General features: G+C 42.7%; 1 protein-coding gene and 1 non-coding gene across 2 annotated transcripts; one reads left to right on the top strand and one right to left on the bottom strand.

Annotated features, from left to right (window-relative positions):
- The first annotated feature begins 10,340 nt into the window (after positions 1-10,340).
- TRNAK-UUU (transfer RNA lysine (anticodon UUU)) lies at positions 10,341-10,413 on the top strand. The gene has a single exon. It is a non-coding gene; the product is annotated as a tRNA-Lys (tRNA).
- Positions 10,414-16,620: 6,207 nt separating this feature from the next.
- LOC147446219 (putative pentatricopeptide repeat-containing protein At3g28640) lies at positions 16,621-18,171 on the bottom strand. The gene is made up of 5 exons (XM_086524679.1): positions 17,932-18,171; positions 17,572-17,600; positions 17,288-17,428; positions 16,865-17,003; positions 16,621-16,764 (listed from the first exon to the last, which is right to left on the bottom strand). Exons 1-5 carry the CDS (start codon positions 18,169-18,171, stop codon positions 16,621-16,623), a joined length of 693 nt encoding a protein of 230 aa, XP_086380805.1.
- Positions 18,172-26,394: the final 8,223 nt, after the last annotated feature.

Here is a 26,394-nt window from a genome sequence, read left to right as displayed (position 1 = left end):
CTTTTGATTTTAAGAATTTATGTGTGTGTCTTGAAAGTGAGGGAAGAGGAGGCTTTATATAGGCTCTCAAGGCCAAAATCAAAAGCTAGGAATAGTGAAAAGTAGGAAGATAAGTTCATGTGCGCTTATGCCTTTTTTTTAACGCGACGCGTCTTGATACACGATTTTGTGACTCTAATTTTAGGAGAAGCTTGTTTAGTTTGAAAAAAAGAAGAAAAGGAGATCTAAACTTGAATTACTTCTCTTTATTCTCTAAAAATACTCCTTCTTTCTTAAGAGTCAACTCCTACCTTTAAACCTAACTTAAAGCTTAAATTTTTCATATCAACCTAATGTTTCTAAGTGAGAGGGCCGTAGCTAATAGTTTTGAAGTTCAATTTTTGATCTGAGTCTTCCGTTAAAAATATCTATGCCTTAACAAAGTTTGCAAAGTAACTAAAATAGTTTATACTGATAAATATTGGGTATGTTACACTCTCAAAAACACACACACACACACTCACACGCGCGCGCGTTGACACACACACACACACACAACTTCTCTTTGCTCTCTTCTTCTTATTGATTGGCTCTCGCTTCAACACACACAATGTCTCACTACTCTCTTTTTCTCATCGATCAGTGTCCTCTAATCTCTCTCTCTCTCTCTCTCTCTGTCTCTATCTCTCTCTCTCTCTCTCTCTCTCTCTCTCTCTCTCTCTCACACACACACACACACACACACACACACGCACGCATGCCCATGCATTAATAGCAACCTATCCATGATCTTAGAAGACAATTCACACAAGAAAATGCACTCTTGTCAAATCTGACAGTGGGCTTTTCACGACTCCTCTCTTTTCTCTCTCTCTCTCTCTCTCTCTCTCTCTCTCTCTGCGGCGATAAATGTGAACTACATTTGGAGCTGACACGTGGATGGTTTAGCTTTGCCATAAGCAAGCGAGGCCCCGCTACTCGTAGAAACATACTCAACCTTTGAGTTTTTCTTAGCGTCTCGCTCGTGCACGTGTGCATACACACACTCATTCGCAACAATCAACGATTTGGTTGGGGAGGAGAGGGGGACTGCATGTTTTCTTGTGACACACGGAGGTGTCAATTTTTCAAGAACTTTAAGAAAGAGTACATGAGTGTCTCTTCAAAGTATTTTTTAAAATTAAAAAAAAATAAAATTTATACATTTCTTAAAATAACATCAATATTGGTCTTGAAAAAGGCCCCTTGAAACAATTTTCCAAATATATCTTCAAGTCAAATTTGCATTGAAGAGAAAAATCCCCCTTTTCACTTGCTTCTCCTTCTCCTTCTCCTTGCATTTCCAAGGGGCATCTCCTAGTGATTCCCAATAAAAGTAAATGAGCTCAGACCCACTTTTGTGATTTATGTAACAAAATGTTCTCACCACTTTATGATAACGGGATCTTCTTTAAGCATTTCCTCATTCTAGACTGCAACGTACACCAGAAGGTGGAGATAAACCTCAGAACCATGCAGGTCACAACGATCGCTTTTCTTACACCACTCCACCGCAAGATCGCATGTGCTCAGTGTGTGTAGCTTCTAATATTAAAATAAAGAAGCAAGCCATCCACATGCACCTGTTTCCATCTCCCTTGAAAGCTTGAGCATTGCACCCTGCATTCCTTGACGCACACAAGTCAATGCACAACTACCCTACAGGTGCAAATTCCCTTAGCGCTTACAATCCCCTTATCACCCTCTACATAGTGCTCACAGCCCCCTCATCACCCCCTTTGTCGTGAGTTTATTGCTCTCATGGAGCTACACCCTGCCTTGCTCTATGTGCATGAGATGGACAAATGCCTTGCCTGCCAATTTCTCTCTCCCAACCTCTAGGCATACCTTGTATACCGATGAGGCCTTCCTCTCTAGCCCTAATTATTTTGGCACGACAAACGCCACAAGACAATCTCATGACACCTATGCTGATAGATGCCCCAACTTGGTAGCACCTGGGGTAGCACGATATATATATATATATATATATAATATATATATATATTATATATATATAATATATATATATATATATAATATAGATAGAGAGAGAGAGAGAGAGATCACATTGCAGAGGAGTGCGAGGTTCGCATGGTTGTCTCGGCCCTGGCACAACCCTCATGGAGCTCACACACTATGACAAAAATCTCTCCATATCTTTCTCTCTTTCTCTATCTCCACCACCTGTGCTGTTGATTTCTCCTCCATTGTCCAAAGCGAGGGCATCTCCTCAAAGTATCCAACCCTAAATACCATTTAATCAAACCACAAAACCAATAAAGTTTGCTACTCCGTCAACCCCCCACAACATGTCAGTCTTCACGCGGACCCTCCTCCCATTCGATCGCTACGACCACCTACCTCTAGAGTGACCACCCGTCTCTATTGCCACATGTCCACTTCTCATTCACACCTGCGTACATTCTACGATCATGCGCTACGTGCCAATCAAAAGGATCTTGCCAGATTTTGGGCAAAAAATCATTTGCATCGCCTACTCATATCTCTATCAATCCATTAATTTTTTTTTTACATCTCTATCAATTCATTAATTTTCTTTTTTGCTTGACCACAAAACCAATAAAGTTTGCTACTCCGTCAACCCCCCACAACATATCGGTCTTCAGGCGGACCCTCCTCCCATTCGATCGCTACGACCACCTACCTCTAGAGTGACCACCCGTCTCTATTGCCACATGTCCACTTCTCATTCACACCTGCGTCCATTCTACGATCATGTGCTACGTGCCAATCAAAAGGATCTTGCCAGATTTTGGGCAAAAAATCATTTGCACCACCTACTCATATCTCTATCAATCCATTAATTTTTTTTTTACATCTCTATCAATTCATTAATTTTCTTTTTTGCTTGACCACATTTTTCTAGATCATTTTTTTAAAAATAATTGTTTAAGATCAACATGAGTGTATATAAAACTATGCAAGAGAGTTGGCATAATGTCTCTCTTTCAATTTTGTATTCAAGTCCTCTTTACCACAATTAAGAAGTTCCAAAAGGTTATCTATACTATATATAATGCGGCTTAAAATTGTCAAGACTAAAGAATCCCTCCAAATGTCACTCATTGGTTCACTTCAAAGAAAGCCTTACAAAAACCCTAATCTAAAATAAAAGAAGGGCAGGGTTATAAAATTTTCAAGGCCAAAGAACCCCTCCAAGTGTCACTTATTGGTTCACTTCAAAGAAAGCCTTACAAAACACCTAATCTAAAATAAAGGAAGGGTAGGGTTAGATTTAAAATAGAAAAATGAAGGGTAAGATTATAGGAAGTGAATTTTTTTTGAGAATTGAAAGTCAAAAGATTCTCTACTTTACATAAGGCAATGCATGAGTCTAAGTGCACCTAATAAAAAATGATTACTTTGGTAGAGATTTTGTTATTCAACAAAAAATCGATTTTTGAAGATATATTTGGGTTTTTTTGTTTCAACATTTGTGTGAGTTTGTATTTCAAAATTTCAAAATATAACTTTTAAAAAGCACTTCTATACTTTTTCTTAACATGCTTGAAAAAATGTCGAATGCTAGGCACCTCCATTGCTACCTTTCCTCCCCCAAATGTTGGTTATTGTGATGAGAGTGTGTACGCACATACGCATGCATAAGACAGAGACTAACAAAAACTTGTATATTTCTATGAAGAGGAAGGGGCTTTCTTATTTACAACAAAGATGGGCCATCCATATGTCAGAGCTAGATTAAGTTCAAGTTTGTTGCTAGAGAGAGAGAGAGAGAGAGAGAGAGATATTAGAGGAGCACTAATCAACAAGAAGATGAGAGTAGAGAGAAGGTGTACGCACACATGCGTGCACAAGAGAGGCACTAACAAAAACTTGAACGTTGTTTGCTATGAAGAGAGAGGGGCTCACCTTCTTACAACAAAACTAGGCCATCCATATACCAGCTCTAGATGTAGTTCAAGTTTTGAGAGAGAGAGAGAGAGAGAGAGAGAGAGAGAGAGAGAGATGGCAAAGAGAGGAGGTTTGTGGACAATCCATTGCTAGATTTGACTCTAGCACATTTGCTTCTGTGAATTGCCTTCTGGGATCGTGGAGAGGTTGCTACCAACACAGGAGTGTGTGTGTATGAGAGAGAGAGAGAGAGAGAGAGAGAGAGAGAGAGAGATTAGAGGGGCACTACTCAAGGAGAAGGAGAGAGAGTAGAGAGAGGTGTGTGTGTGTGTGAGAGAGAGAGAGAGAGAGATTTATTTTCAACAACTGATCACATTGAAGTATCCTCACTTTTTGGTAAATTGAAAAGATCCCTAAGAACTCCCAAATGGTGATGATTTTGAGGGCACTGAAACAACAAACTAGAACTGTGAGAACTGAGTACAACTAGCCACATGGGCAAATTGGAAAAATAAAAAACTGCATGAAAAACCTCTCCTAAAGAGAGTAAACTTTGCCTATGGTAAGCTATATGGAGAGAGGATCACAATAGCCCTTGAACGATAGGCACTTCCACAAAAGCACATTGCAAACTCTCTCTCTCTCTATGTGTGTGTATGTATGTATATACATACATATGTATGTATCTCTCTCTCTCTCTCTCTCTCTCTCTCTCACTCACACACACACACACACACACACACGATGATGATTTTTAATGTCATTGAAAATTCCAATAGACCTCAGGGTCGATTTGATAAGTCGAACTCAAGATCTTTACTCAAACCATGCACGAACGCGCGAGAGAGAGAGAGAGAGAGAGAGAGAGAGAGAGAGAGAGAGAGAGAGAGCATCAAATACAAAGATTGGGATAGCAAGCGTCTTCAAGGCCAATTACTTTCAAAATTGTCACAGAAAATTTGCAGTGGTACTTTATACAGATATGTGTCTTCCTTTGTAAAGAAAAATGTGGTATGTGAACATCCCCTTTTGGCTTTGAGACATGAGAGAGAGAGAGAGAGAGAGAGAGAGAGAGAGAGAGAGAGAGACTCATGCATCAGCTTTTTGCTAATAGCAAAGGCATTTTCTTCGGTAATCGAATAGAAAAATCTTAGAAATTATGATTGGAACATTATGTGATATGCAAGTCTACGAATCCTCATAAATTATACACCACGTATACCAGGGTTATACATCCTGTCTATAGATTCTTTAAAAATTGGGCCATGCTAGGATCAAAAACTTGAATCACTTTAAGTTGCTTGCTAACTGCCAATGAACATCAAAGAATAGCTAGGTCAATGGCATAATATAGCAACTTAATACAACAAAAAATTACTTCATCTTTTAAGAAGGTTATGGTGCTATGGAATAAGTAGAAGAGGAAAGACAAGAAGAAAGCAGGGCCTGTGTTGGCCTACGTTCTATGCATGAGATGGCAAAGAGGTAGCAAGGTTTGTGTTGGCCTGCATTCTGTGGCCTTTGGTTTCTGTGAGTTCTAGGCTTAGTCCGTCCTCGACTTTCGTATCATAGCCCTCTGTATTTGCATTTGCTAGCATCACTGTCCCGCTGGTCTGAGGTTCTGGTTTGAGGTTCGACCAGGGGTGCTTGCCCATTGATCTAGGTAGTGGTTATTAATCTTGCCCATTGATTAAAATCGCAGTTCTAATTTGCGGTATTAATTGCCCTTGTAGTTGTCAACAAAGCTTGCGTATCTGCTCTTTGTTTTTTTGAGCCTCTACTTATTAATTGTGATTTTGGCTACTTGATACCGCATTCCATTGCCTACCTCTTAGAGATGGATTTTTAAGGATTAAAATAATAATAAAACATTACATGGATAAAGCACACACGTCCTCCTATGCAAAAGTGGTGTTAGTAGTGGCTAACACATGCTACATGGATTATGCATCAAGCGAGAGATATGCTATGGATGTGCACAATATTTCCTATTCACATTGTATAAGGTCTTGGGCTCATTTGGGAGTTCCAAATTGTATATGCTAGCTAGAGGGCTCAAACTTAATCCCATAGTAGAAAGGCTTGTGGTGCATGCCATTATAAGAAAGCCTTTATGCAAAGAGGCTTCATGAAGGATCCATTCTTGAGTACTCACTCTTGAGAGCTCACTCTTGTGTCTTCACTTTATGGATGGCATAGCTTTGAGCTTAATGCCCATGCTTAGAAGGCTAGTGCTAATCTTTTGTAATTAGAGAAGCATTTCTTAATCTAATCTTTACTTTCTTCATTAGTCTTAATTCTTCTATATTCCATTATGTCATGAAGTAGTTTCACCTTCTCATTATTCTAGATTTGAGCGTGTGTGATGACTTCTTGCTTAATGACCACTCCTATCCTTTTATGAGCACTCGATTTGTGATATTTAACATCTCTAATTAGATTGATTAAGTAGGTTCTTAATCTTGTGATTAGAGTATGTGCCCTGTTGTTTGCTCGTGTGTGGATGGGTTTAATGAAACTTAAGCACCATTCACCTTGTGTTTGTAGCTTTTGATTAAGTACCTTGATTGGCATGTGGTGATTGGAGAGGCCAACACCAATGCAATTAGTATGTGCTTGTTAAGAGTGTGCTTTGAGATTCTAGTCTATGGCAAGTCGGACTTTGGTGGTCTTAATGTGTGTAGGTGATACTTGATTGATGATTATGGTGTGATTAGAGTTAGTGATTCATGGCTAATATCTATTGCATTGGAAGAGAATTCTCTTGAATCCTCTCATTCAACACATCCATAATTGCATGGAACTTCCTCGTGGAAACTGTATGGAAATAACTATCCAAGAAGGGTGATTGCTCTTGTTGGAATTAGGGTTGCAAGAAAACACACACAGCTTGGAGAAGATGAAGGAAGCTCAAGGCACACAATAGAGAGTATATTACTTAGTGTGCAATGGAAATATAAGATAGCCCTAGACTGATAGGTGTATGTATAATGCACGGGGCCGGGCCGGGCCGGGGGGGGGGGACCTCCTAGTGAGGGAAAAAATTCCCCAGTGGTCCTAAGTGTGCTCACACACATCACTACCACATGTATATGGTATAAAATTCCCCTTGGGAGGGATGCAATGAACGAGAGCTGCACATAGAGTATAGGAAAATGTCATGCCCTGAGGACATGATCAATCCACAAAGGGGAGCAAGCCCAAAGCTTTGTGGAAAGCTTCAAACTTCTCACAAGACAATGCCTTTGTGAAAAGATCTGCAAGGTTTAACCTATGTTGGCACATAAGCCAAGCTCATCTGTCTAGCTGAGAGTCTCTCCCTGACATAGTGATAATGCACCTCAATGTGCTTTTTACAAGCATGAAAAATTGGGTTCCTCACAATTGCCAATGTGCTCTGACTATCAGTGTAGATGATTTTGGCATTGTCCTGTCCAAACCAAAATCAGCCATAAGGTGTCTAAGCCATACACACTCAACCATAGTTGTGAAGACTACCCCGTATCCAGCCTCATAACTAGAAGTGGCCATGCAGTAGATTGATTCTTGCTCAACCATGATATGCATGAATTGCCAAGCATAAAAAAAAAACCACTCATGAACACTCATGTGTCAAAACAACCATCCCAATTTGAGTCCAAAAAAGCATGTAAATTTGGTGGCAATAATATCCCCTTGGAATAAAACAACCCAAGATGTAAAGTGCCACTCAAGCATCAAGAGATCTGCTTGACAGTCTGCAATGCTTAGACCCTGGGCTATGCATAAATCCACCGACCTGTGAGACTACAAAATCCGGCCTTGTATTGTATACATAAATAAGGCATCCAACAACACTTTGGTAAAGAGTGACATGGGCAGGATCACCAACATCATGAAGACTCAATTTCAAATCTGTTTCCATGGGAGTGGCAATAGGTTTGCAATCCTCAAGTCCAAACTTACATAGAAATGTCTCTATGTAACTTGTTTGACACAAGGCAATACCGCCATCACATTGCTTAAAATGTATGCCCAAGTAATGATGCAACAATCCCAAATATTTCATCTTGAAAGGAGCATTCAAATCAGTCTTAAATTCAACAATACATGTCTCATTCTGACCAGTGATCAACAAATCATCCACATATAGAACAACAATGAGAAGTAAATCACCCTCACGGTTCACATACAAAGTGCTTTTTGTTGGACTGTTACGAAAGACTAGTTTGACCAAATGAGTGCCAGCTTTCTCATACCAAGCATGCGGAGACTACTTCAACCCATACAAAGCTTTCTTACATTTGCACACTTTATCCCCTTGTCCTTTCTTGGAAAAACCATGAGGCTGCATTACATAAACTTCCTTAGATATATCACCATTCAAAAAAGCAATAACAATGTCTGATTGATGTACATCCCAACCAAAATGAGCTGCCAATGCATATATAAAATGCACAGTAGTCATACAACAAGTGGGGAAAAAATTCTCTTCATAATCTATGCCTTTTGTTGTGCATAACCATTTGCAACAAGGCGAACCTTATAGCCATCAATCTCACCATCTGGCTTGTGTTTCAACTTGTAAACCCACTTTGTACCAATGTCCTTTTTGCCAGGAGGCAAATCACATAAAGTCCATGTTTCATTTTCTATAAGTGCATCATATTCTGATTGCATGGCAGCCATCGAAATTTTTGAATTATGTGCTTCATTAAAAGAAAGAGGCTCCTCAACATCACATAAGCTAGAAATAGTCAAAGCATAACAATCTGATGCATAAGATGCATGATGAGAACCCGAATGAGTATGACTAGACAAAGGTGCATCCAATTTATTGTCATGCAAAGTATGCACCAACCATTTTGGCGTACCTCTAGCCTGCTTATTCTCATCCCTTTCCTCATCAAGTACATCATGTACATCTGCATCAAAAATTGGATGAGCTGTAACATTTTTAGAAACCCCATAGGCTGTACATTTACCTCACTTGAAAAGCACCAAATCTCCTTCTTAGATTTCTCAAGATATTTGGGTGAGAGCTTGTTTTTCCCATTTGGGTGACCTTAAAGTCTTGAGAAATGTGCTCATTGTGTGGAGTCTTCTAATTCTTCTCATATGCATTATCTTTATAAGGAACCCTGTTGAAAGAGAATATCTTGGTAGCCACCACGGAGTAGTGGCTGGATGACTTCTGAGACCATCTTAGGATTTTGGGCATTAACATATATACGCATATCCTCAAAAATCTATGGATAATATTGTTGGTTCTTCTGAGGACAATGGCTTTGAGATGGCGACCCCAAAATTTATTAACATACATTTTGAATCAACTCCCCTTTTTCAAGCTTAAGACCACAACAAGCCGTAAGCACATTGTCTTTGGCTTCTTTTGTGATGGACATGGGTTTTCGCGCACCTCTATAAAAGGCACGTGAGGGAATCTTTGAATTAGCTTCTCAGAGATTATCCACGATAGCAAGGAAATAATATATGTGGTAAGTAAAAGGCATAGCTCAGATGATTGGCTTTTGGCAACCCGCGCAATAGTAAGTTTCTAGGTACTAGTAACTAAGTTCGGTTGTAACCCTCTGTCCCTCAAGGCTCGACTTGAGCTTGTATATATGTTGATGACTATATAATACAATCACTCACAATTGTGAGTTTTGCAAGAATACCTTTTGATTTTTTTGAAGCCATTAGGAATACCTTTTAATTTATTAGGATGGAGTGTGTGATGGCTTTAAGCTTAGAAAAAAAAGGGTTTTTGCGCACCTCTATAAAAGGCACGTTGAATCAATGAAGAGCAGCTTTCATTGCTGTGATGATGCATTATTGATGTGCACATACCTATGCTGGAGGTGAGAAGAATGGAAGCTAGCACGCCTTAAGCACCACTAGGGTAGATCAACCAATAAAAGAACGGGTCCGAAAACTAGAACAAGAGCTTATCAAATCCATGGTATGAAGAGTAGCTTTCGCTGCTGTGATGATGCATTATTGATGTGCACGAACCTATGCTGGAAGTGAGAAGAATGGAAGCTAGGACGCCTTAAGCACCACTAGGGTAGAGGAGCCAATAAAAGGAAGGGTCCCAAAACTAGGACAAGAGTTGATTAAATGCATGGAATCTTTTTCATTATTTGAATAGTTGATGGGGTAGCTATCTTCTGACATAATTTTGATTGAAAACCTGGAAATGTGAGGATTCGTTCATGAAACACGAGGAGACCATGTAGATCTACTAGGGTTGTGCTCAAAATGCTACCTAGCCCATGCTCATTTAGCTGGTTCTCTGCGATAATTCAAGAAATGTTTCAAACACAGCGTGGTCGCACGGGAAGCTTTAGACTGTGGGGTCATCCACGGTTCTTTGTCTCAGTCCTGATGGAAGCGTCAAAGACATGTAATTATTTTTTCACGCTATAATATTTTCTCTAAATAATAAACGTCTTGGCTTGCATCAAGCCGTCTTAGCTCAGCCGGTAGAGCGCGTGGCTTTTAACCACGTGGTCGTGGGTTCGATTCCCACAGACGGCGACAAAGTCAGTCCTGTTGGTCGGTACGACCGTGAACGCTTACGTGAAATTTTGTATCTAGCCCGTACTATATTCCTTTAGTTAACTGTGCAGTTGTGAACAGCCCGCACAACAAGGCCCAACCTAGCTCAAAAGTATAAACACAATGAGTTGTGGTCAGCGGCTCATGTGAGAGAGAGAGCGGGAGCCTGAAATACGTTTTGAGAAAAGAAGGATAAAGTAACTAGTGTGCCTTTATTCGTTTGGAAGTGATTGAGATCTAGGAAACTAATTAAAAAAACTAAGTATGGGTGTACCCTTTGATATTGTCTTGTTGTTTGTCCTCGAGACTTTATAGCCTGTCTCTTCTTGAAGTTGCTGCAAACCTCGACGACCTCGTGACATGATTGACATTAGGAGTTAGCTACCGCTTTAATCAAAATTAGTTAAAGATTATACATTTTTTAGATGCAAAGAGATGCATTACGTGCGCGGGATGCTTGTGCCTCCCCCCAAAAAAAAAAACCATACATGTGTATGGCGGGGAGGTGGCACCATCCTCACCCAAGTTTTATAAACCGTAGGGAACGTGCCCTTCCCCCGTATACTTGTTTTCTCCTCCAACACTGGAGGGGGACTTATGCTTTTCCTCCGGTGTTGAAGGACGTTTTTGTTTTAAATTTTGTGGTTGCACACGAAGAAGTCACTACCTTTTAAGTTGACGTGGACTTCTGCTCCTCAAGCTTGGCTCGAGAGATCTAGATGGAAAGCTTGGTTGGAAGCACCTCTGAAGCCTTGTATTAGAACATTCTTTACTTGACCACTCGCTACTTGTTTGAAGTCACAAAAGCATCACACAGCTTTCTTGACTGGAAAACTGCCTTTTTTTGTGGTGAAAATCGGCTTGCAACATTGTTGTTCTTCTGCTCGAACTTGAATCTTCTACAAATACGGAAAGTCATGCTGAGCAAATCAGTCTATATTAGAAGTGCAACAACAAGAGTGAAAAGGACAAATTACTTCAATTTATAGTTCTAAATCAAGTATCGTCTCTCATCCTTCATAAACAACAATCAACTCCATGACACGGGTTCACGAATATGTGGTGTGCTCAAGAATTAGCCAGTGAGAAGCATTGGTGCAGTTGTGGTAACACAAAGCTCATAAAGAGAAATCGATCATAGCATAGCTCTATCCACATAGAGGTTGCATATGCGCTCAGAGGATGGCTTGGATCAGGACTGTTTAGGGATGCATAAATTGTTGCCAAATTGTTGAGGGTGTTTGCTTGTACTATATTGTTATGCTTGCTTCATTATTGTAACCCCGAGTGGTGCTCGAACAAAGCACACACATGCACAACAAATGGTTTAGTCAGCTTGTTGCATATTTAATTGGCATACTCACATGCGTTAGCATTCATATAATGACAACAAAAGAAGCACAAGGGCTAGGACTGCATAATTGCTATCTCTACTTGTGCCGGATCTTCTTCTCTTAACGGTTGAGTGTGAAGTCACACGTCGATGAAAGCTCTAGTGCTTAAGCAGCTATCTCTACTTGTGCCGGATCTTCTTCTCTTAACGGTTGAGTGCAAAGTCACGCGTCGATGGAAGCTCTAGTGCTTAAGCAGCTATCTCTACTTGTGCCGGATCTTCTTCTCTTAACGGTTGAGTGCGAAGTCATGCGTCGATGGAAGCTCTAGTGCATAAGCTCTTATACCATAGAGGCAGGTGCAACGGGTTGCTTTATCTTCGAGTGAAGTTGGGGTAGACAGCCTACACGACTCATCGGACTCGTCATCCTCCGTTGACATAAACACACCTGCACACACCTGGAGTCCCTTACCTACCAACCTCTCCTTTGACTGCCTCTTCATAGCCCAGATTGATCACATATGAGATTGTGCGCGGATGGTTTTGATGTCAAACAAGGGACACTGCAATAGACATAGGAAGGACTTTCATTTGTGGGCAATAGAAGGTCAAGGGTGTGCAGTTCAATCCGTGCTGTAGTGGCTGAGGACATCCGTGGTGGTGCATGAATAGAGAAGAGCCAAATACTTCAAGGGATGTATCTCACTATAAGCACATGTGGCACAACAAGATAAGCTAACAACTTTGAACCTCGACGCAACCATCATAGAGGCAGAATCTCCAACTTGGCTCTCTATGTTTATGTGCTAGCTGTAATCCAAAGAGCCATGGCACTTACTAACTTCACCTCTTTTCTCCCTTTAGCCCTTTTCACTCCTTTAATGCATGGATCCTAGTGGCAAAGTGTTTCATGGAGTGAATATTGGAGGAGCCACATCCTGCATCCAACTAATTGAATCCAAGGGCTAGAAAAGGGTCATGAGAATTAGGATGTTCCCCCAAGGCTTTACGAAGGCCAATAACCTTCATCGGTTAAAAATGGAACAAACCCTAAAAATGGGCAAGTGCTAGCTACAATCATCATAATTGCAAGAATCCCTCCCTGGCACGTAAAAAATGGCCAATCCGCATGTCCTATGCATCTGGAAAGTGTATCCTCTGACAGGAGAAAGCAGTGTTGCAAATGCTCTCGACAAAGGGTATGTACGTGTTGCAAAGAGTTGAGTTTGCATTGGAAAGAGTCAAGCCTCCAGGGTGAGTTAATAGCCAGTGCAAGGATAAGAGTTGTGGGAGTGGAGCTGAATGCTCAATACCATTACCTCTCTCGGAATGATAAAGCAGATACATTGAAGACCTCTCTACCCACAGATGGTCATGAACGTGAACCCTTTTCCCCTATGCCAAGTTAGCATCATCGGCACAGGTGTCAATGATGGTTGAGACAGTGACCAGTTTATCAAGCATACATTCCATTTCTATCTGCTTGTAAACATTAATCGCACCCCTACCTAAGCCATGCTGAGCATGAGTTGCAATAATCGCATTCCATGCAAACTCGTTCCTCTCTACCATCTTGTAAAAAAAAAATTGAGTCTCCTGTAGATTAGCGCATTTCCCAAATGCATTAACCACTGCAGTGCCAACAATATCATCCAGCTCTAATTCAGAGCCCAATATGAAAGAATGCAAAAGCCTGCATGTGGCTTCATGCGTTTGGCTGTAGCACATATGAAAGAGGCCAACAATGGCCACCTTATTTGGAAGGAGACCTTCTGACAACATTGCTTGTAAAATGATGAGCGGCAACTTGCTCGATCTATGCCCTAGTTGATTATAGGCTGTGATAAAGAGTGTTACATGAAATGACATCTCTCTCAAGCATTCTATGGAACACCTTCTCAGCATGATTAATATTGTTGCACTTTCCAGAAAGGATGCCCATCAAGAACTTACGTGCTTTGGTGAGGGCATCACATTCGACATACATATCGAGCATACATACCCTCATCCATGTCAACGTCTTGTGGAAGGGTATATAGGCCTTCAAGGTGCAAGATGCATCTGGAGACTTGCCTTCGCATCCGGTTGCGTAGACCTCCAAGATGGATGCATAGGTGATTGCATCTGGAGAGAGGACTGAAAACACAATAGAGCTTTCTGGCCCATGAGGATGTAGGAGGAGTTGCTTGCTCATCAGATGCTAGTATTGCATCGTTATTGCTTCCACTAGAGAGAGGTTCTTGGATTAAGGGAGGCGTTGTTTAGCACGCTGTGAGTACGGAAAGCGTTTGACACGGTGTGAGCTATATTAAACGATTAAATGAATCCTGCCGTTTCAAAAGCTCTGCCAAGTGGCTTACGGAGAGGCCAGCTTTTTGAAATCGACTTGTACGCTAACGAAGTAAAGAAGGATAAAGTAAAGAAAGAGAGAGAAGGAAACATCCTTTGAGAGGCATTCCGTTGCCTCGACTCATTAAGCTCCAGGCTCTTTGAGAGAGAGAGAGAGCGGGAGCCTGAAATACGTTTTGAGAAAAGAAGGATAAAGTAAAGAGAGCCTGAAATACGTTTTGAGAAACTAGAGTGCTTCGTTAGCTCTGTTCGGATCGAATTAAAATTGAGCAATATAGTGGAAACTATATATGCCATTTCAATACTTCTCAAGTGAAAATTTTTAGAAAGGATGAGAGAAAGAGAGAGAGAGAGGCTACCGATTGCCGTGGTTGAGAGGTGTACCTCGTAAGAATGAGATACCGATCGTAGTGCTTCAGAGAGGTACCTTGCAGGAAACCACGAGCAGAGTTAGAGGTTTGTCGAGCTCAATGTTCGTAATCATACAAGTTGTCAATGTTATCAATTCTTTGTTGTTCCATTTTTATGTTTAAAAAAAAAACAAAACATGCAAGTTTTCTTGCATGGGGGAGTTTGCACAATCCTCCCCAATTTTAATAATATGAGGGAACGTGCCATTCCCACGGCAGCGTGCAATTTTCAATGTTTTCATTAACTGCATTTGTAGTGTCAAAAATGTCAAAAATCACAGAATGATAATGCTTACTCACCGCGCAATTGAATGTTTGTCTCGTCGATGCACCTTGCATCAACGATGTTGGGCATCTCTTTCTGTTAACCCACTGCAAGAGATGACATCCCATGGAGGATGAAGGAGATACGCTTGTGACTATTTGGGTGGAGAAACTTTAGGAAGAAGCGGGTCTTTGCATATGGATAAGATAGCCCAAAGCCTCCTTGATAGAGCCATGTATCTCATATTCAACAATCATCGCACTATGAAGGCGACATTTTGCATAGGAAGCTCATCGGTTTTGTCCTTTAATACGGACACCTCATCTGGCATACATATGGATCAAAGCATTTCCTGAATGTTTCTGCAACAGCCCTTGACTTGCAACCACATCATGAATTCTTTCACCCATTCAAAGATCTTGTATAAGGCCACAAGCCTTCCAGGTGGAAGCGTAGGTGATTGCGATTAGAGACAGAACATCCCTTCGCATCTTGTAAAAGCCCACAGCTTCCTTGCCACGACGAGGTTGACCGTATCCTACAATCCACTCAGTCCAAGAGATGACAGCCTAGAGAGGATCCCCATCAAAAACTTCTCGTGCTATTGTGACAGCACTGCATTTGGCATACATATAGATCAAAGCATTGTCAAGCATGGCATCTTGATCCGATAGCCCCTGGCTAGCAATCTCATCATGAATTAAGAAATCATACATGTGAAGGTCTTGCCTAAGCTTGCCACAACCAAATTGACCATATCCTGTAATCCACTCACTCCAAGAGACAACATCCTAGAGAGGATCCCATCAAAAACTTCTCGTGCTATCATGACGGCACCACATTTGGCATACACTTAGATCAAAGCACTGCAGTCAATGCATTGCAAGAGTTGGCATTCTGGACAGAAAGCTCTTCAAGCACTTTTTCTGTTGTCTCAAGCACACCACATTTTGCATACATATCAACCAAGGTAGTTCCAAGCACGACATCTTTTTTCAACAGCCTCTGACTAGCAATATAATTGTGAATTTTTGTGCGTATATGTATGGATTTTCAAAAATCCTTGCCTTAGAATCTCATCATGAATCTGCTTCCCCTTATCAATAGCTTTGCTTGTGGCACAAGCTTTCAATGTGCAAACGTACATCACTGCATTTAGCGAAACACCCTCATTGCATCTACTCAAGACAATTTAGAACAAATCAATCTCGGTTTTCATGTGCATAACTTGCCAACATCATAGTCCATGTTGTCAAGTAGTGTTTTGGACTCATCACATCATGGATTCTGATACCCTTGCGATAGGCATATTGGGCATATCTTGCAACCAACATGTTGCACCCCCGACTAGCAATCACATTGTGGAATTCTGATACCCTTGCGGTAGGCATATCTGAGCTTTCTGATCTTGCTCCTGTTGTATGTATCCATGCACTCCAAGAGACCTCCTCACGCACGTTTTGTGCTTCCTGTAATCACCAAATCTCGCATACATGTCATCAGCCACATGCCTTCAAGATGCACACGTAGAGAATTGCTCTTGCTTCACACCTATTGAAAACAACCAGAGCTTCCATGCCCAACCCTTGTTGGGCATATCTTGCAATCAATGTGTTCCAAAAGACGACATCCCACAACAACATATGTGATTGCATCGAGAGAGAGGCCCTCGCTTTGCATCTGCTGAAAACAGCCGAAATCTTTTTGGCCATGCTCTCCTCGCGCGTATCTTGCATCTGTTCAAAATAGTCGAGGGCTTTTGCCCATTTCTCCTTGTCGCAAATTGTGACATGCCTTCAAGATGGTGCATCCATAGAGATGCGCTCGCTTCATGTGGAGAGATGGTTGCTTCGCAGCAGCTGAAAATAGTCAAGAGCTTCCTTGCACCGCTGATGTGCGGCACATCCCACAATCAGTGCGTTTGAAGAGGCGGTGTTCCGCATAGGAAGCTCCTCGAGCGCTTTTCGTGCGTTCTGAAGATCACCATATGCAACATACACATAGTCCCAGGCAAAGACAAGCACTTCTTTCTCGTATCACTCATTGGCCTTGCTCTTCTTGCGCACATCCCACATTGAGTGCATTCAAGGAATCCACACTGCAGATAGAAAGATGAAAATAGCCTAGAGCTTTCCGAGCTTCATCACCTGCCCTTGCTAACTGGATATAAAAGAACTCCAAGGACTTCGACTGGTGAGAAGCAGTCACTTTTCTGAAGCACAACACACATGTCATTCTTATCGACCAAGATTGTGCCAAGCGCGTCATCTTTTTTCAACAGCCTCTGAACAACAATAAAAAGCTGAGTTTGTATGCCCCACGCATATGTGATTGCATCTGGAAAGAGGTCCTCGGTTCAGATCCGCTAGAAACATCCGAGAGCTTTCTGTCCGTGCTCTTGTTTTGCGTATCTTGCAATCAATGCACTCCGAGAGACGGCATCACGGATATGAAGCTCCTTAGGCAGGTTTTGTGCTTTCTGAACATTCAACATACGTATTGACCAAGGCATTGTTAAGAACGACAATTTCTTGGAACAGTCCTTGGTGAAGTGTCCCACATTTGGCATGCATATCGACCAAGACAGTGCCTAGAATGCCATCTCTTTTCGAGAGCAATTTGCATAGAGACACATGCCTGCAAGATGGACATGTAGGTGATAGCGTCTGGAGAAAGGTTGGAGAAAGGCCCTCGCTTTGCATGTGCAAAAAAAAAGCAGACGTAGGTGATAGCGTATGCAGAAAGGCCCTCGCTTTGCATGTGCTAAAAAAAGCCCAGACCTTGCTGGCCCGCCATTGTTGGGCATACCCTGCAATCAGTGCGTTCCAAAAGATGACATCCCGCACAGGAGCACCACATCTGGCATACATATCGACCAAGCCATTGCCAAGCACAACAATTTTATGAAAAAGCCCTACTGAAAGTGTCCCACATTTGGCGTACGTGTCAACAAAGGCAGTGCCAAGCACGCCATCTCTTTCAAAGAGCCTCTTGCATAGAGCCACATGCTTGCAAGATGCGCATGTAGGTGATAGCATCTGGAAAAGGCCCTCGCTTTGCAAATGTTCAAAACAGCCCATAGCTTCCTGGCCCGGCCGTTGTCGCGCATATCTTGCAATCAATGCATTTCAAAAGACAACATTCCGCACAAGAGCACCACATTTGGCATACATATCAATGAAGGCATTGCCAGGCACCACGGTTTTCTGCAGCAACCCATGACCAAGAACATTAGAGTGAATTTTTAAGCCCATATGAGCATCTTGCGTATAGACACATGCCTTGTAGATGAACGCGTATGTGATTGCATTTGGAGCGAGGCCCTCGCTTTGGATCCGATAAAACAGCCGAGAGCTTTCTGTCCCACATTTGGCATACATATCGATCGAAGCATTGCCAAGCACGCCATCTCTTTTTTAGATCAACTTGCATAGAGCCACATGCCTGCAAGATGCACACGTAGGTGATAGCGTCTAGAGAAAGGTCCTCGCTTTGCACCTGCTGAAAACAGCCCAGAGCTTGCCAGCATAGATATCGGCCAAGGCATTGCCAAGCATGGCAGTTTTTTTCAACAGCCCCTTACTACCAATATCGGAGTGAATTTTTAAGCCCACAACAGCGTGTAGTGTGCCTTCAAGATGCACGCTTATGTGATTGCATCAAGAGAGAGGCCCTCGCAATATGCACGCTTATGTGATTGCATCTAGGGAGAGGCCCTCGCTCTGCATCCGCTGAAAACAGCTGAGAGCTTTCCGACCCTGCTCTGTTGCGCGTATCCGGCAATCAATGCACTCCAAGAGATGGCATTCAAGACAGGAAGATCCTTAGCCACGTTTTGTGATTTCTGAAGTGCACCACATTTAGCATATGTCTCGACCAAGGCTTTGCCAAGCATGGAAAGTTTTTGAAACAGCCGTATCTGAAGTGTTGGCGTACATTCCCGCAATCAATGCACTGCAGGAGACGGCGTTCGGGAGTAGAAGCTCTGCAAGCACGTTTTTTGCTTTCTGAAGTGTAATACATTCAGCATACGTATCGACCAAGGAGCACGACAACTTTTTGAAAAAGCCCTTGCTGAAGTGTCCCACATTTTGCGTACATATCAACAAAGGCGGTGCCAAGCACGCCATCTCTTTTACAGAGCATCTTGCATCAAGCCACATGCCTGCAAGATGCATACGTAGGTGATAGCATCTGGAGAAAGGCCCTTGCTTCGCACCTATTCAAAACAACGCATAGCTTCCTAGCCTTGTCGAGCATATCCTGCGATCAGTGCATTCCAAAAGACGACATCCCACACAGGAGCACCGCATTTAGCTTACATATCAACCAAGGCATCGCCAAGCCCGGTAGGTTTCTGCCGCAACCCTTTACTAACAATATCAGAGCGAAATATTAAGCCCATGTCGGCATCTTGCGTACACATACATGGCTTCAAGAGGCATGCGTTTGTGATTGCTTCTGGGGAGAGGCCCTCGATTCGGATCCTCTGAAAAGATTTCTGGCCCGGCTACTGATGCGCTTATCCCACAATCAATGACTGGGGCAATAAGCTCCTCAAGCTCATTTTGTGCTTTCTGAAGTGCACCACATTCAGCATACGTATTGACCAAGGCATTCCCAAGCACAACAAGTTCTATAAACAACCCTTGCCGTCACTTTTCTGAAGCGCAACACGTGTCATTCTTATCGACCAAGATTGTGCCAAGCGCGACATCTTTTTTCAACAGCCTCTGAAGAACAATAAAAAGCTGAGTTTTTGTGCCTGTATCAGCCTCTTGCATACATGCCTGCAATGTGGACATGTAGGTGATACCATATATAGAGAGACCCACATTGGCATCTTGTGTACATACATATGCCTTCAAGACGCACGCGTATGTGATTGCATCTGGAAAGAGGTCCTCGGTTCAGATCCGCTAGAAACATCCGAAAGCTTTCTGTCCGTGCTCTTGTTTTGCGTATCTTGCAATCAATGCACTCCGAGAGACGGCATCAGGGATAGGCATTGTTAAGAACGACAATTTCTTGGAACAGTCCTTGGTGAAGTGTCCCACATTTGGCACGCATATCGACCAAGACAGTGCCTAGAACGCCATCTCTTTTCGAGAGCAATTTGCATAGAGACACATGCCTACAAGATGGACACGTAGGTGATAGCGTCTGGAGAAAGGTTGGAGAAAGGCCCTCACTTTGCATGTGCTAAAAAAAGCCCAGACCTTGCTGGCCCGCCATTGTTGGGCATACCCTGCAATCAGTGTGTTCCAAAAGATGACATCCCGCACAGGAGCACCGCATCTGGCATACATATCGACCAAGCCATTGCCAAGCACAATAATTTTATGAAAAAGCCCTACTAAAAGTGTCCCACATTTGGTGTACGTGTCAACAAAGGCAGTGCCAAGCACTCTATCTCTTTCAAAGAGCCTCTTGCATAGAGCCACATGCTTGCAAGATGCGCATGTAGGTGATAGCATCTGGAAAAGGCCCTCGCTTTGCAAATGTTCAAAACAGCCCATAGCTTCCTGGCCCGGCCGTTGTCGCGCATATCTTGCAATCAATGCATTTCAAAAGACAACATTCCGCACAAGAGCACCACATTTGGCATACATATCAATGAAGGCATTGCCAGGCACCACGGTTTTCTGCAGCAACCCATGACCAAGAACATTAGAGTGAATTTTTAAGCCCATATGAGCATCTTACGTATAGACACGTGCCTTGTAGATGAACGCGTATGTGATCGCATTTGGAGAGAGACCCTCGCTTTGGATCCGATGAAAACAGCCGAGAGCTTTCTATCCCACATTTGGCATACATATCGATCGAAGCATTGCCAAGCACGCCATCTCTTTTTTAAATAAATTTGCATAGAGCCACATGCCTGCAAGATGCACACGTAGGTGATAGCGTCTAGAGAAAGGCTCTCGCTTTGCACCTGCTGAAAACAGCCCAGAGCTTGCCGGCCCGGCTGTTGTTGGGCATATCCTGCAATCTGTACGTTCCAGAAGGTGGCATTCCGCACAGGAGCACCACATCTAGCATAGGTATCGTCCAAGGCATTGCCAAGCATGGCAGTTTTTTTCAACAGCCCCTTACTACCAATATCGGAGTGAATTTTTAAGCCCACAACAGCGTGTAGTGTGCCTTTAAGATGCACGCTTATGTGATTGCATCTAGAGAGAGGCCCTCGCTCTGCATCCGCTGAAAACAGCTGAGAGCTTTCCGGCCCTGCTCTGTTGCGCATATCCAGCAATCAATGCACTCCAAGAGATGGCATTCCAGTTAGGAAGATCCTTCGCCACGTTTTGTGCTTTCTGAAGTGCACCACATTTAGCATATGTCTCGACCAAGGCTTTGCCAAGCATGGAATTTTTTTGAAACAGTCGTAACTGAAGTGTTGGCATACATTCCCGCAATCAATGCACTGCAGGAGACGGCATTCGGGAGTAGAAGCTCTGCAAGCACGTTTTTTGCTTTCTGAAGTGCAATACATTTAGCATACGTATCGACCAAGGAGCACGACGACTTTTTGAAAAAGCACTTGCTGAAGTGTCTCACATTTTGCGTACGTATCAACGAAGGCGGTGCCAAGCACGCCATCTCTTTTACAGAGCATCTTGCATCGAGCCACATGCCTGCAAGATGCATATGTAGGTGATAGCATCTGGAGAAAGGCCCTTGCTTCGCACCTGTTCAAAACAACGCGTAGCTTGCTAGCCTTGTCGAGCATATCCTGCGATCAGTGCATTCCAAAAGACGACATCCCACATAGGATCACCACATTTGGCGTACATATCAACCAAGGCATTGCCAGGCTCGGCAGCTTTCTGCCGCAACCCCTTACTAACAATATCAGAGTGAAATATTAAGCCCATGTCGGCATCTTGCGTACACATACATGGCGTCAAGAGGCACGCGTTTGTGATTGCTTCTGGAGAGAGGCCCTTGCTTCGGATCCTCTGAAAAGAGCCGAGAGTTTTCTGGCCCGGCTACTAATGCGCTTATCCCGCAATCAATGACTGGGGCAATAAGCTCCTCAAGCTCATTTTGTGCTTTCTGAAGTGCACCACATTCAACATACGTATCGACCAAGGCATTCCCAAGCACGACAAGTTCTATAAACAACCCTTGCTGAAGTGTCCTACATTTTTCATACATATTGACCAAGACAGTGCCAAGCACGCCATCTCTTTTCGAGAGCAATTTGCATAGAGTGAGATGCCTGCAAGATGCACACATAGGTGACGGCGACTGGACAAAGGCCTTCGCTTTGCACATGCTGAAAACAGTCCAGAGCTTGCTGGCCCGGCCGTTGTTGGGCATAGCCTGCAATCAGTACGTTCCAAAAGACGTCATCCCGCAGAGGAGCACCACATCTGGCATACATATCGACCAAGGCATTGCCAAGCATGGCAGTTTTTTGCAACAGCCCCTTACTAACAATATCAGAGTAAATTTTTAAGCGCAAACCAGCTTCTTGTGTTCTTTCCAGATGCACGCTTATGTGGTTGCATTTGGAGGGAGGCCTTTGCTTTGCACTTGCTGAAAACAGTCAAGAGCTTGCTGGCTCGGTGGTTGTTGGGCATATCCCTCAATCAATGCATTCCAAGAGACGACATTCCGGACAGGAAGCTTCTCAAGTAGTTTTTCTGCTTTCTCAAGCACACGACAAGTGGCATACATATTGCCCAAGACAATGCCAGGCATTGTATCTTGAACTTTTTGAACAACCCTTGACTATAGCACTCCCATCATGAAATATCTCATCCAGGGGAGGATTTCAAAGTGCTTGCAGGAGCTTCCTTGCCACAGCCATGTTGAGTATACCCTGCAATCAAAGCACTACGAGAGACATCCCAGAAAGGATGCCCATCAAGAACTTACGTGCTTTGGTGAGGGCATCACATTCGACATATATATCGAGCATACATACCCTCATCCATGTCAACGTCTTGTGGAAGGGTATAGGCCTCCAAGGTGCAAGATGCATCTGGAGACTTGCCTTCGCATCCGGTTGTGTAGACCTCCAAGATGGATGCATAGGTGATTGCATATGGAGAGAGGACTGAAAACACAATAGAGCTTTCTGGCCCATGAGGATGTAGGAAGAGTTGCTCATCAGATGCTAGTACTGCATCGTTATTGCTTTCACTAGAGAGAGGTTCTTGGATTATGGGAGGCGCTGTTTAGCACGCTGTGAGTACGAAAAGCGTTTGACACAGTGTGAGCTATATTAAACGATTAAATGAATCCTGCTGTTTCAAAAGCTCTGCCAAGTGGCTTACGGAGATCGGCTTGTACGCTAACGAAGCAAAGAAGGATAAAGTAAAGAAAGAGAGAGAAGGGAACATCCTTTGAGAGGCATTCCGTTGCCTCCACTCATTAAGCTCCAGGCTCTTTGAGCCAGCGACGAAGATAGGGTAAGGGAGCCAGTTTAGAGGCGTTTGGTGAAAACATAATGTTTTTGGGGGGGATTTTGTAAATCTCATCATTTTCAATATTTATGCATTGCACGAGATTCCTCATGAAAAGGTGAATCTAATGATACCAAAATCAATATTTTTTAGATTTTATTTGAATGCTCCATTTGAAACAATTCAGCTTTTGAGGCATTTTGAAGCATTAGAGACACTCAAGACCCATTAATGGTACACTTTTCAACAAATCACAACATGACACATAAGCAAGATTCTTGAAATATGCCAAATTTCTTGCCTCTAAATTGGAGGTGGATATGTATCTAACTTGGGGGTCAAAAAATTTCGTCTCTAAACTGACTCCCTTACTCTAGTGCCTTGCTATCTTTGTAGCAGCTCCAAGATAAAAGCTTTACATTTGATTTCTTAGCATCAACAGCTCGCAAGGATTCTAACCCACATAATTGCACCCAATGCTCGCAAAAATTTTCAAAGAGGGGAGGGGAGCATCAAGCAATCAACCACTAAGGAAAAAAGTTAAGCAATCAAGTAGTTAACGAAAAAGTACAGTGCAAATTATACAATAGGCTCTCTTAAGCAATAGAGGGCTCTCTTAATGCTATGATTTTGTTTGTCCTCTCAAGTGATTGACTTGGGACGTTGGAAAATCACCGTGATGGTGTGGTGGTTTAGCATCATCACGAAAATTGGTATAACTGGACTTGTTTATACTTGGTTGTTGTTCTTGTGCTTAGTGGTTTAACTAACATATGGATGATTGAATTGTACATTAGAGCTGAAGGACGTTGTGTAGCAGTTCCACATTCAGTGTGACAATTGCCATCGTGTCCACCACCCAATAATTTAGTTTGTACATAGTCTAGAGTTGAATAAGGCAATTTAAAAGTAATGCTCATGGGATGCACCTCTTGTAAAGATGTGGGTGAGAATGGCATGATTGTAAAGAGGGGGCCTAAAATTGGCACAAGTTTACTTTTCATAAAACCAAACATCCAATGCAAAGAGACTTTTGATGTCCACTTTGGGGGTCAATTCTTCTTCTCCCTCTATTCTATGTGCTTAAGCTATGCATGTTTTCAATATCTTATTAATTATTCTTATGCTCGTACGTTGTCATGATCGATTGATTGTCTCTGTGTGTGTGTGTAAGTGTAAGTTTGTCTCTGGCATGTCAATATCTTGATTTTAAAATTTTGAAAGTGATGCTTGATTGTGGGTAGGGTTCTCATGGTTTCTGGCTAGTGGTGTTTCTCCCCTCCGATCCGATAACACTTAAGCACTATCATGTAGGCACTATGACAACAATTTCTACCATCCTTTTTTGTGTGTGCAAAAGTCACAATTGTGAATTATTGTCTTAAAAAGTCACCAAGAAATATACAAATCAGCATCAAGCTCATGCCGAGCCTTGACGATTACATGAACCTAGTAACGCACTATTGCCAAAAGCCCACTCCTTTACACAGCAAGGCTCGATCGGATGGCAAGGGTCGCCCTAAGCCAATCCTCCGTGTTGTGCCTTTTACCTACTACATATGTAAACTCCTTACTTTCTTGTACAATCTCCGAGAAGCTAGCCAGAGAGATGTCTCTATCAAATACCCGGTAGTTCCTGGCCTTCCAGATATTCTTGAAGAAACAATATTTGACAATTTGAGTACAGATTAGAAGAGCAGAACTTCGAAATTGTTTCCCACCAAGACCCAAATCCTTTTTGAAAAACCCTAACTTCCACGTTTTTCGTATCCATTTGCACACCTTTCCTGCCATGCCACTAATTGTCGGGCATTCGATGAGAATGTGGGCGAGGTCTTCGCTAGCCAGTCTGCACCCTAAACACCTATTGGACCCGATACCACGTGACTGAATCTTGAATCCTGTTGGCAAAGCCCTCTACATGACCTTCCACAAGAATACCTTCATAAACTGAGGCAACTATGGATTCCAAATATTCTTCGTAACCTCAACACATGGAGCTTCCATCCATTGTTCCTTCCACTGCTTGTTCAAAGGTGCAAACCAATAAGCCTTGTGTATTAACACTTGGTAAATGCATTGGTACAGGATTTACAGAATTGGCTACTCATGGGCCATTTCCAAGCTTTTCACTCAAAAGCAAATTCACAGATCAGCATCAGAATATTGTCCAATCCTTCTACAACCGTGTTGAGAAGAAGCTTCTCAGTACCATTAAGTTGAAACTAGGCAGCCACCTGGTCAGAGGATTGCCAAAACTTGCTATCTCCATCCTAGAAGTGGATCAATTGCTAAAGTCCTTTATTATTCATCCTTCTAGCAGTTTCACTCCAATAAGGGTTCAGGGTAACACTAGCAACTTTAGACAGGAGGACCAATGCGAGATGGAGTTCTGAAAGTATCTGGTTAATTCACCCACATTCCAGTACCCTTGTTGCTCTATTGCACTTCCACACCAGCTCTCCTGTGCTGCCACCTAGTCTCAGGCTAGACCACCTCGAGGCTAATAGTTTGTCATGCACCTTGATCCCTTTCCATTGACCCCCTTCAAAGAAAATTTTTGCCTTGCCTATCATATCCTTGGTCATGATAGCCCAAGACCAGTCTTGTTTTGGGATTGAGACCACAAACTTAGCACATAGGGCCTCAACATGAACAACAGGGTTGAGAATTCCCAGGCCACCTCGGACTAACAATCGAGCGATACCTTCCCACTTTGCCCATTGCCACGGAAACGAGGCTTTAGTGTTGTTCCTCCATAAGAATCTTTTACCAGCTTTCAAAAACTCCTTCCAGTTACATTTGGCTATTTTGAGGAGCGGGCTGGTGAAGGCAATATAGGGAAGCATAAATGAGTTGATCATTCTGACCCTCTCTAGAAGGGAAGCAACACAATACTCCCACCTTCTCATTTTTCTCTGAATCTTCTCCAGAACCCACTAGAACATCTGCTTGTGAGTAACGTCAACCCCCAAGGGGGCACCTAGATATCAAAAAATCATTTCTTTAAACATAGTCTCCCTTGACCAAACGGATGGGTCAAATGAGTCGTTTTTCGTAAAAGAGATCAGTCAAGACTTCTCAATACTACACTTCGATCATGAAGCCTTTGCTAGTCCGTGTGTGGCAGTGAAGCGTTTTTCTACTTATAAATGAAAAACCCCATATGATGTGTAGGAAAAGCTT

This window comes from Adiantum capillus-veneris, chromosome 12 (assembly GCF_014529385.1).
Source record: "Adiantum capillus-veneris isolate H3 chromosome 12, ASM1452938v2, whole genome shotgun sequence".
Taxonomy (NCBI): Eukaryota; Viridiplantae; Streptophyta; class Polypodiopsida; order Polypodiales; family Pteridaceae; genus Adiantum; species Adiantum capillus-veneris.
Note: the sequence above shows the minus strand (reverse complement) of the source record. Positions and strands in the feature narration are given on the sequence as shown.

Excerpts from the sequence above, each read along its gene's own strand:
- LOC147446219 (XM_086524679.1), bottom strand. The coding sequence starts at position 18,171 with ATGTATGCCAAATGTGGGACAGAAAGCTCTCGGCTGTTTTATCGGATC. Across the intron at positions 17,601-17,931 it reads GTGGTGCTCTTGTGCGGAAT|GGTATGCCCAACAATGGCGG; the intron begins GTTGTCTTTTGA and ends CACTGATTGCAG. Across the intron at positions 17,004-17,287 it reads AACAATGCCTTGGTCAATAC|AAAAGTGACTGCTTCTCACC; the intron begins GTATGTTGAATG and ends GTTGTGCTTCAG.